Source organism: Haplochromis burtoni, unplaced genomic scaffold, assembly GCF_018398535.1.
Source record: "Haplochromis burtoni strain Fernald_Lab_line unplaced genomic scaffold, NCSU_Asbu1 Contig_1188, whole genome shotgun sequence".
Classification (NCBI taxonomy): domain Eukaryota; kingdom Metazoa; phylum Chordata; class Actinopteri; order Cichliformes; family Cichlidae; genus Haplochromis; species Haplochromis burtoni.
Genome location: NW_024583549.1, coordinates 54,121 through 66,060, shown reverse-complemented (window position 1 = coordinate 66,060; position 11,940 = coordinate 54,121). Strand labels below are relative to the sequence as shown.

The 11,940-nt window shown below is 41.2% G+C and overlaps 1 protein-coding gene across 3 annotated transcripts in view; it reads left to right on the top strand.

Moving 5' to 3' along the window:
* Positions 1-3,213: 3,213 nt before the first annotated feature.
* LOC102305497 (NACHT, LRR and PYD domains-containing protein 4C) overlaps positions 3,214-11,940 on the top strand; it is a 12,187-nt gene continuing 3,460 nt past the window's right edge. The window contains exons 1-8 of one of the 3 annotated variants that reach the window (XM_042216674.1): positions 3,214-3,294; positions 5,548-5,722; positions 7,355-7,457; positions 8,609-8,722; positions 8,890-8,947; positions 9,184-9,412; positions 9,847-11,626; positions 11,703-11,876. In XM_042216674.1, the coding sequence (XP_042072608.1) occupies positions 7,369-7,457; positions 8,609-8,722; positions 8,890-8,947; positions 9,184-9,412; positions 9,847-11,626; positions 11,703-11,876 (2,444 nt within the window). In that variant the 5' untranslated portion in view covers positions 3,214-3,294; positions 5,548-5,722; positions 7,355-7,368. Of the gene's footprint in view, positions 3,295-3,680; positions 3,758-4,968; positions 5,723-7,354; positions 7,458-8,608; positions 8,723-8,889; positions 8,948-9,183; positions 9,413-9,846; positions 11,627-11,702; positions 11,877-11,940 lie in introns of those variants that run through there. The other 2 variants (XM_005951898.2, XM_042216673.1) reach the window with 2 other exon arrangements.

Sequence of the window (11,940 nt, the reverse complement as noted above, 5' to 3'; positions counted from 1 at the left end):
AACAGCATCCCACAGCTGTTTATGTTTTTAAACCCATTTTGCACAGAGAGGCATTTTTTGAAAAATGTATTGATAGCAATGTTGAATATTATTACACAGAAGAAAAAAAAACAACTACATGTAAAATAAGAAGCTTCTGCCTTTGTAAATGGAGGGACAGTAACTGCGTGTAAAACCTGAAGACAGTCAGATTAACAGTAACAGTATTTCATCTCTATCTGCCATTCTGCAATTCATCTCATGTAAACAATAACGTGGCGCCCAGCCTGACGTGAAAAGAGGCACATACCTTTGACGTTGCCAGACAAACTCTGTATTCCTCATCCGCAAAAAAAAGGTGTTTTAAAAATTCTCCGTTTTCAGTGATTCGAAACGCCGTTTACGTGTGGATGCGTTTTCAAAAATACCCATGTAGGTGCGGATGTAGCGTAAAAGAGTTAGTAGTTTATTTTATTACTAACTGTCATTTATTGGAGGTTACTTGTACTTGCTTAATTGTTTACTAAATGTTTGAGGTGTGAAATAAACCGAAATGGAGCAAAATATGGGTGTGTGTGGTTGGAGGATGTGTTAGTGCGTGTGCGTGGCTCCACATCAGCTAGCTAAAACACTGGTGTTGGATAATTTTGCCGGAAAAAAAAACAGAGGACGGCTGAAGCGGGGCAGCCAAAGAGTAAACTCTTAAAAGTACGTACTGAATATTATGTCACTTATTTATGTGCAAATGCTTAATAACAAAGAACATTAAAACATTACTGTTGGCCACATGTCGGCAAAGTTATGTGACATTAGCAATGTTTGTACTAACTTGGCTTTAAAGCCTTTACTTTAAAATATACTCCATTCAATAGTTGACCTTAATCTTAGAGAGAATGCCATGATTTTATGGATAATTAAAGTCAGCAATATATCCACAAACACAACAAGCAGAACGTCAGTGATGCTGCTCGGTTTGCAGTCCTGAATATCACGGCACAAGCAGGATTCACTGCACTGTTAATGTTCGCTATGTTATATTGCTGCCTCTGTCCGGTGGTGTCGAGCCAAAAGGATTTTAACGTGTGTTTGAAAGAGCTGACGGTTCACTCGTTAAGCTGAAAGAAAGATGCTTTAATCACAGCAGTCACACATGTGTCCACTGTACCATCTGGGAACTCTTCTTGTTTAGCACTCGTAATAACACAAACACTAAATCCTCCTTCTCTTGTGCTGTTTTGTAGCAGTGTATACACCTGAGACTGTCAGCTGTCTGTCTGTCCTGCACTCTCTCTCTGTTTCTTTCTCTCTGATTGTGTAATAAAAGTCTGAACATGTATTTATAAGTTACACTTGTGTTTGAATTCTGCAGCTTATCACACATTTGATTTCCATGTGTGACAACTGCAAGTGTCCAGAGTGAGGACAGACTGAGGGACCCACTGCTGCTCATCATCTGTGAGGCTTTGCACCCCTGATGATCCACCAGGACAAACTCAGCAGTGTGTGAGGAAGAGGAGGAGGAAGAGCCAGCAGCAGCTGACAGATGGAGAGAATAGACAGACTGTTCCCTGTTTGTGAAGAACTGCTAGGAAAGTTTAACATAACTAATTGTCTGTCCTGAGTCAGTCTTATTAGGTAATGTTCAAATTTCAGAATGTAGCTGTGTAAACTTCAAATATCTGCTCGGTTTGTCAAGACATCACATATTTGCAAAAGTGCTCCAAAGTTTTCGGAGATGTCTGTTACCCACCTGCTCGATAGCTAGCAGAACAGCGAACTCCCGGCACATCATTTTCAAACCCCCTGCGGTCTGTCGCTACTCAGATTAAAGGTGATATATAAGTCACTTAGATAACTTAAAAATGTTATTGTTTGACTTTTTTCAGTGTTTTATTTGTTCGTGAGTAAATTGGTTTCCCTGAGATTACAGCTGAATAAATGTCAAACTGAAAATTGATTAAACAGAAGTGTGAAATGTTCGAGAATTTACGCCAGTGTCCTGTTACATTTTAGATAATTACTGAGGCCCGCAAGGGACACTGGAGAAAAAAAAAATCAAGATAAACTTGCAAAAGTTCATCTGAAGGCTAGACCGTCCAATTTCACAGCCACTCACTTCTGGCCTTCCTGGCCTTTGGAGGACCCAGCCCACGTAGACCGCATCCTCGGGAGGTTGCAAGCCTATGAATTTGGACACCCCCATTGTTTACATGAGATGAATTTCTACAATGGCAGATAGAGACAAAATACTGTTGCTGTTAATCTTATTATTTGCAGTTTTTACACGCTTGCATATACACACGCAGTTATGGTCCTTCCATTTAGACAGAGGCGTCAGAGTGAACTTTGGGCATGGCTTCTAAATTCAACACAGATGCTCTCACAACCCAAATCCCGACGTCGGTTTTGAATAAATTTATTTTTTAAAACATTTAATTTATGTATGCTGTATGCACTTTGTTTATTCCTAAGTTGTGAGTCTACACAACAGCCAAAATACTGTCTTTAGTTATAAACATTTGAATTGATGAGGGCACTTGAAAATGGCACTTGAAAAGCATGCTCAATCATCCAGATAAATCTCCAAAAGTTGATTCTGTTCATCTGAACATAGCGTTTTCAGTGGGAGAAACGTTTCGTCACTCATCCAAGTGACTTCTTCAGTCTCAGCTGACTGCAGGTTTCCCCAATCTTATAAACAGTACATTTGCATGACTGAAACCAGCCCACTGGAGGAACAATGGGCTGGGAGGTCAGTTCCTTAATCGTAATTATGCAAATTGTCATGACCGTTGATCAACAACCACTGATCAAAGCCCACTGTATGTAGGTAAACTGTCAGCAACAACACAGGTGATCAGGCATAAAAACTTTTTCATTTTTAGGTTTTTGTGCAGTCATTTGTCATACTAGAGAGAGAGAGATGGCTTGTAACTGTCTACCATGATGAAGACTGTCAGTATAAGAGGGTTTTAAATAATTAAAAAAAATTAAATAAAAAATAATAAATATAAAGTGTAAAAAATGATTAAGATAATCAAGCACCTCCATAATTCCACCTTTATTCTGTCTGAGGTTGGAGAGCAGCCATATTTGGCACATGTGACGTCTACTTATATATTCATGAATAATATGATCATAAAGGGTGGTGCAGTGTGTCCTTTACTAGAGAAGGCAATAAAGGAAGCATTGACGCTCTTTTCCTTAGAATTCAGAGAACTGGGACAGCTCAGGTCGCCTGGCAGATTTTTCCAGACCACTGGAATACAAGCATCACATCTCCGACACAAATTAAACTCAAACCTTACAGTTCAGGTAAAACTGAATCCTGTTGCTATGATGTGATTTTACATATTTTTTCTCTAAGGCTGTTATATGCAGGCATGTCTGATGTACAGTGAATTTTTATCATCGTGATTTTACCTAAATGCGTGTGACTTTCTGTGAAGTGTGATATATTTCTCTTTAAACTTGCTGTGAGGAGGGATCTATTCAAACCGTCAGGACTCACAGAAACGTTTGCATGTTTAAATAAGACGAGCTGTCTCTTTGAGCCTTTATTTTGATACATCGGTGAGGAGAATGACTCCATGTTTGATCTGTTAGGTTTCAGATTAAACCGAGTCACAGTGAATACTGTAGCAGACCGTGCTGTCTCCAGCTGTTTAAATGTGACGTTGTAGAAGGGAACCCTCCCTCTTCTCCCTCTATTTCCTGCTCGGTTTACTTTCACTTTGTCCGGCTGCTGTTCCGCGGAGCGTCTTTCCTATCTGTGTAGGTGAGTGAGGTCTGCGTGCCGGTGTTTGTCTCCGAGGTTCTGCTCGTGCTGTCAGATTACTGCGTAACCGTGTTACCATAGAAACGTCAGAAATCGAGACCCTTTGAGTATCTCTTAAGATCAAACAGGTCGGTGTGTGTCCGCCGCGGCGTCAGTGACTGCAGTCATTTATGTGACGTCAGTGTGGACCCGAAGTCCACGCAGTGCCGAATAAATCCAGCATTTTACTTCTTAAACTAACATAACATAACATTATTATGAACGTTTTTATGTTTAATATTTTATCGACAAATGTTTAAGTAGCTGCATCTCAGGGTCTGTTTGGTCACGTGAGATGTGCTGTGCGGCATTTTGTCCTCCAAACGTGGACAATAAAGTTGTTTTGATTGTTGAAGTAGGTCGAGGCCGGAGCATTTCTATGTTTTTCTTCATAATTCACAGACTTCTGCTTGAAATCCAGCATTTACATTTAGATGTAAGACACTTGTGCAGCTACCAGTCTGATATAGCCTATGCACTAACAACACAAAGTGTAACCCTGAAAAAATTTAGTCATATTACTGTTCATCTAATAAATCAGATTACTGCTGTACATGTGACTTTTGTTTAGCTTTTTTTTGTATATGTTTAAAAATGTTTTGGATATCAGCTGTCATATCAGAGAGCTGTTCTACCTTTTAAGACACCAGGCTGCTGTAAATCAGCTCTGACAGAACACAGATAACAGATTTTATAGATGAGCTGATTTTAGAACAACACATTTAATAACCCCTTTGAAAATGTAATTGTGCTGATTTTCTGATTGTCAGCAAACTCAGAGTGCTTATGATCCTGCAGCCATGAATACATCTTGTATTCTATTGCAGCGGTCCCCAACCCACGGCCCTCGGACCGGTACCGGTCCATGAGTCGTTTGGCACCGGGCCGCGAGAGTTTAGGTTCAGGTGTGAAATGTATAGTTTTCAGGGTTTTTATCGGTTTTCAGTGTTATTTTGTTATCGTTTTTATCGTTTACTCAGTTTCCTTGGTCTTTTCACGTGTGTTATGAATAAATTTTCTTTTTTTCAGTACCGGTACTAGTTTTAATTTGTTGTATTTATCTGCGACACCTTAAAGGCCGGTCCATGAAAATATTGTTGGGCATAAACCAGCCCGTGGCGCAAAAAAGGTTGGGGACCGCTGTTCTATTGAGCAAAGGCAATATATGTGTACACACACACAGACCTACCCATCTATAAATAATGAAAAAGTTTTTTAATTTAGTTTTTAAAAAATCTTCTGCTATGCTGAGATGATCCTGCTCTTTTTCCACACAGAGAGAATCCTACTGAGCATGTGCAGATCAAATTTCAGCCCTCTAGCTTGTTTATCTGAAACAGCCATTAAAAAAGTGTTTTTGAGAGTAAAGGAGAGATGTCCTCGTATCTCCTTATGTTCCCTTCTGCTCCCCCTACGGTGTTGGTGTTTAGGACATGGAAATGATTTTCCAATTTTCTATTGTGTGCTCTTCTGCTGCTGTAGCTCATCTGCTGTAAGGTAGTGTGTGTTCAGGCATGCTCTTCTGCATACCTTGGTTGTAGTGTGTGGTTATTTTACTTACTGTTGCCTTCCTGTCAGCTCACAGCTGTCTGCCCATTCTCTTCTGACCTCTGACAGGCTTTGTGTTAGGGAGAACTGCTGCTTGCTGTATGTACTCAGTGCATTTAGGAATGTAGACATGGTCAAGATCATGTCTAAGTCCATAATCCCCTATGTGTTTTCTCTGACACTGACTGGGTTTCTTTCCACAGGTGAGGCTGGTCGGATGTCTTTGGGTTTTTTTTTTATCTGTTGTTGTGAGCTTGTGACGGAGTCCTTAGATCGATCGCTCAGACACCGGGACTGATGAAGAGACTGAGCAGCTTCTTTTCTCAAAATATTTCTTCCACACATGAAGGTGGAAAGGGTGTGAAGTGAGCTCAGCAGGTGAGTCTTTCCAGAGAAGGCTGTTTCATGATGCTGATTGGCTGTTTGTTGGTATAAAACATGAAGAGAAAAAAGAATTTCTCTCTGAGTTTAGGAACAATAACTTTACAGTGATTCATTTACTTTTAAGTGTTCAAACCATCAGGTAACACTGAAGACCAGTGTTGGGAAGGTTACTTTTAAAATGTATTCCACTACAGATTACAGAGTACATGCCCCAAAATGTATTTTGTAACATATTCCGTTACGTTACTCAAAGCGAGTAACGTATTCTGGATACATTGGATTACTTAATATATTATCATGCCTTTTTACAACTACATGAATGTACTATTGCTGTGTGATTTATTACTATTACTGAAGGCTACTCACCATACCAATACCAACTAGAGTCTTAAATCTTAATATAAAATGAGTAACAGTAGGGTAGACATTAGGTAAGGTTGTATAGAAAACTATTCCGCGTGTATATAAAACAGGTCCGCGGCTCCGAAACGTAGTAAAGGGACCTCTGGCTAATACGTCTGGTTCCATGTAGGGCTCGTAACCGAAAACTTGCTTTACTTTGTTGTCTGGGTCAACTTTGGTAGCGAGAGACAGAGAGAGGGGTTGAAAGGCTGCTCCAACTGAACTCATTGTTTCTGAGGAAAACACGAAAAAAGTGTAGAGTCGAGTCTTAATAGCTTACTTACAACTGGGCTCGTCAGGCACTCTTTTTGGCTGCAGTGGTTATTATTATATTTACATGCTTCCATCTCCCGTTTCTGCACGGTGACAACTCGTGCTTTTCGACTCTCCTTTTTCTCCCTCCCTCGCTGACAGACACACAGCGGGTATTGCAGTCCATTCTCCCTGCAGCACGGACTACACTGCCCATGAGGCTAGGGCAGGGGTGAGCAATCTCAGGCCACGAGGGCCGGTGTCCCTGCAGGTTTTAGATCTCACCTTGGGTCAACACACCTGAATCACATGATTAGTTCATCACCAGGCCTCTGGAGAACTTCAGGACATGTTGAGGAGCTAATTTAGCCATTTAAATCAGCTGGGTTGGTTCGAGGACACATCTAAAACCTGCAGGGACACCGGCCCTCGTGGACTGAGATTGCCCACCCCTGGGCTAGGGCCATGCCTGTAACACTCTGTCTATTGCCTTCATATTAAATAAATAAAAATATTTCTTCACGTCATTATGAGACGCTAGATTGAGACACAGCCATTTGAGCCTCTTAATGCGTGTTTTGTTTGGGTTTCCACCGGCGTGGAATTACCATAAATAGAGAGGGCATAGCCTAACATATGAAACAGGAAAAGATCTTTTCCTGTTCCTGACCGCCGTGTAATCCCTTTATTTCAACAAAGTAATTGTATTCTGAATACCACCTTTTTAAACTGTAATGTAACGGAATACAGTTACTCATATTTTGTATTTTAAATACGTAACGGCGGTACATGAATTCCGTTACTCCCCAATACTGCTGAAGACTGACTGAAGGCACACAGGAGAAGATGTTTAAATCCGTGTGTGTGTGTGTGTGTGTGTGTGTGTGTGTGTGTGTGTGTGTGTGTGTGTGTGTGTGTGTGAACTAATATATGTTGTGATATTAATGTTGCTGTGTCTGTGTCTGTGTAAAGGTGTGGCTTCTGCTATGGATCAGTGTGAGCACAGAGAGGAGGGAGTCCCTCCCTCTAAATCCACTCTGTGTGGGGAACATGACAGCAAGACCAAAGCTCAGAGGTGAGAGGACCGTCTCTAGCTGTCAGGACCCTTCTCCAGGTCCTGGTCAGAGACACAGAAATCAAACGAACCAACTGTTTAACTCTCTGACATGTGAACTCTCTGCAGTCACTACATTGTGTGGTCATCACCTTTTCTTAATGCAACAACCTCAGTTAACAAAACAAAAATAAGTCAGAGTTTTAAATCTTGAGAGAGACAAACATCAAATTGCTACCAGTACACAAACTTATTTCTGCTGCTGTGTTCCTGTGTTTAGTCTCACAAAACAGCACAATCTGTTTTTTACCGTGTCAAAGGCCAAAGGTGAACAAGTTATTTAACAAAATGAGGAGACATGTGACAAAGACCTAAAGGGGTGATTGGGAGGAACGGACTTCCTGATATGAAAAATAATTAAATGATCATTCCTGCGGCCACATAAGTTAAATACTCAGGTGAGGAGAGAAACAGCTGTCACCTGAGCTGGATTAGGTGGTGGGGTAGGATCCTGGACAGAGCTGGTATAGCCAAACATACAGAGTGCACAGGGATGTTCAGTTCCCACCTCTGGCAGAAATTCAGTACTATTCCAATTTTCTGACTGAGTGGACCATGTTCTGCACCTCCAATACAAAGGAGCTTTTCCAGTTCAATTCAGTGCCAAACACACACAACAAGATATGAGGTAAAAATTCTACAACACAGAAAAAACACCAGCAATTAGAGGAGCCCCAATGAGCAAGCACTTGGTGACAGTGGGAAGGAAAAACTCCCTTTGAAAAGGAAGAAACCTCTAGCAGAATCAGGCTCAGGGAGGGATGGCCATCTGAGGAAGACGGGAGTAAAATCTATTTGAGCTTACTGTGGAAATCAGTTGGGGACCTATTCTTAGGTACTGAACCTTAAGGTTCCCCCAAATATCAAACCCCACTCCGAATCATAGTTTGTAGCTATGAACAGCTTAATCGATAAAGTTTTAAAATCATTCTATAAAACAAATAGTCTCGGAGAACCAAAGATTTTGTGCTAACGAGAGTCGAGTGAATTATTTTTCATTCTTAACAGACCTGTACACATGCAATCTTATCTGTTTCATTAGAATACCAACATTTGCTGTGAATACCTTAATAAATAACACACACGTGGTATTCTTTATTTTCTCATTTCAGAATCAATAAGGAGACACTGTTGTCTACTTCACTGAGCTGTGTGTCAATGAAGAGTGACCGATCTATGATTCAACCAATAACCTTTTCAAACAGAGAGCGGTCTTTTGATACAGAGTGAGAACTGAAACTGTTGATTGTGTTTCTTCTTTAAAAACGTCATGTCCAACAGCAAGACCAGTACTTGCATTAGTGATCACTTTGTGTTCATACCAAGACTCATCATTACAGAGAGCAACACCTTTAACAAACTGCACATATGCTAACGTTGAGCGTTTTTGCAGTGTTTTGCAGAGCTCAGAGACTCTCAGTGGTCAGTCTGATCTGGACTCCATATTTACGGTGAGAAGATTCAAGAGTCAACAGTTTAATATCACATCAATGAGGAAAAAGTAATTTAGTTTCCATCTCTCCTTAAACATGAGACTCAGTGAGAGAATTACTAGATTCATTTAGTTAAAAACATTATGAAGGTTATAATGTGGAATATATGGTTCTAATTCTGTCAAAACCTTAATAGATGAAACCTGAAAATGACTGAAAATAAGTTTAAAGTTCTAAATGTATCCCTTTTCCAGACGCTGGAGGACAACATGTTCAGTTTTTTAAAGAATGAGCTGAAGAGGATGAGGAAGGTCGTGCTTTCAGACTATCCAGAATGGTTAGAGTGTCAGAGGGAGGATGAGGAGGTGCTGAAGGCTGAGGATGAAGAACAGAGGAGGAGCAGTAGAGAGTCATTTTTGAAGATCACGCTACAATTCCTTAGGAAAATGAAGCAGGAGAAGCTGGCTGAGTGTCTGCAGAGCAGTAAGAGGATTTGAACACATGCACAGCATTTCCTCAAGTTTGTCTACAACCCCAGCTGTTCTATGCCCCACAGTCTGAAAAACACTCTGCTGGATCTATAAATTTTTCTTTATCGAAACATAAATGATGTGCGCCATGATTAACACAACACCCTGGTGCATGACAGAGACATAAACATTTATGCATCTTTTGTTTTTATGTTTCTATTTGTTTATCTATAACTTTTGTGGTCAGACATACTACATTATAGATGGTTGATTACATCAGGAAAGCCCATAAATCAATGGCTAAAGTAGGTGATAGGCAGAGGGTAGGTGAATTACAGAGAGCTGAGGGAATCCAAGGTAATCCTGTCAGTTCTTAAATAAAGGAAACACCACGGCAAATATTCTAATCAATTCTAATGTTTGTTTGTTTTTTAATTATTAATTTAGGAACTCGTGCTGCAAAGTGCCAAAAAAACCTGAAGTCTAATCTGAAAAAGAAGTTCAAGTGTGTTTTTGAGGGGATTGCTAAAGCTGGAAGCTCAACCCTTCTGAATCAGATCTACACAGAGCTCTACATCACAGAGGGAGGGACTGCAGGGGTCAATGATGAACATGAGATCAGACAGATTGAAACCGTATCCAGGAAATTGAACAGACCAGAAACTGCAATCAGACAAGAAGATATCTTTAAAGCCTCACCTGTTAAAGACAAGCCAATCAGAACAGTGCTGACAAAGGGAGTGGCTGGCATTGGGAAAACAGTCCTAACACAGAAGTTCACTCTGGACTGGGCTGAAGACAAATCCAACCAGGACATCCAGTTCATGTTTCCATTCACTTTCAGAGAGCTGAATGTGCTGAAAGAGAAAAAGTTCAGCTTGGTGGAACTTGTTCATCACTTCTTTCCTGAATCCTCATCAGCAGGTATCTGCAGCTTTGAAGACTTCCAGGTTTTGTTCATCTTTGATGGTCTGGATGAGTGTCGACTTCCTCTGGACTTCCACAAAACTGAGACCCTGACTGATGTTACAGAGTCCACCTCAGTGGATGTGCTGCTGATAAACCTCATCAGGAGGAACCTGCTTCCTTCTGCACGCATCTGGATAACCACAAGACCAGCAGCAGCCAGTCAGATCCCTCCTGACTGTGTTGACATGGTGACAGAGGTCAGAGGATTCAGTGACCCGCAGAAGGAAGAGTACTTCAGAAAGAGATTCAAAGAAAGGGAGCAGGCCAACAGGATTATCTCCCACATCAAGAAATCACGAAGCCTCCACATCATGTGCCACATCCCAGTCTTTTGCTGGATCACTGCTACAGTTCTGGAAGATGTGCTGAAAACTAGAGAGGGGGGACAGCTGCCCAAGACCCTGACTGAGATGTACATTCACTTCCTGGTGGTTCAGGCCAAAATGAAGAAGGTCAAGTATGATGGAGGAACTGAGATAGATCAGCACTGGAGTCCAGAGAGCAGGAAGATGATCGAGTGTCTGGGAAAACTGGCTTTTGATCAGCTGCAGAAAGGAAAGCTGATCTTCTATGAATCAGACCTGACAGATTTTGAAGTAATTATCAAGGATGCCTCAGTGTACTCAGGAGTGTTCACACAGATCTTTAAAGAGGAGAGAGGACTGTACCAGAACAAGGTGTTCTGCTTCATCCATCTGAGTATTCAGGAGTTTATGGCTGCTCTTCATGTCCATCTGACCTTCATCAACTCTGAAGTCAACCTGCTGGAGAAACGGCAAAAAAAAGATCAGCATTCTTTAAAACATCTCCACCAGAGTGCCGTGGACAAGGCCTTAGAGAGTTCAAATGGTCATCTGGACTTGTTCCTCCGCTTCCTCCTTGGGCTTTCACTGCAGTCTAATCAGACTCTCCTAAAAGGTCTACTGACACAGACAGGAAGTAGTTCAAATACTGATGTGGAAACAGTCCAGTACATCAAGAGGAAGATCAGTGATAATCAGTCTGCAGAGAAAAGCATCAATCTGTTTCACTGTCTGAATGAACTGAATGATCGTTCTCTAGTGGAGGAGATCCAACAGTCTCTGACTTCGGGAAGTCTCTCTACAGATAAACTGTCTCCTGCTCAGTGGTCAGCTCTGGTCTTCATCTTATTGTCATCAAAGGAAGATCTTGATTCATTTGAACTGAAGAAATACTCTGCTTCTGAGGATGCTCTTCTGAGGCTTCTGCCAGTGGTCAAAGCCTCCAAGAAAGCTCTGTAAGTCGATTTATGAACCATTATAAATGTTTTTACATTCTTGATTGTTATCTTCATTAATAATTCTTTCTCTCAGGCTGAGCTGTTGTAACTTGTCGTGGAGAAGCTGCAAAGCTCTTTCATCAGTTCTCAGCTCCGAGTCTTCTAGTCTGAGAGAGCTGGACCTGAGTAACAATGACCTGCAAGATTCTGGCGTGAAGCTGCTGTCTGGTGGACTAAAAAGTGTACACTGTAAACTTGAAACTCTAAGGTAATGATTCAGTGTGTGTGTGTGTGTGTGTGTGTGTGTGTGTGTGTGTGTGTGTGTGTGTGTG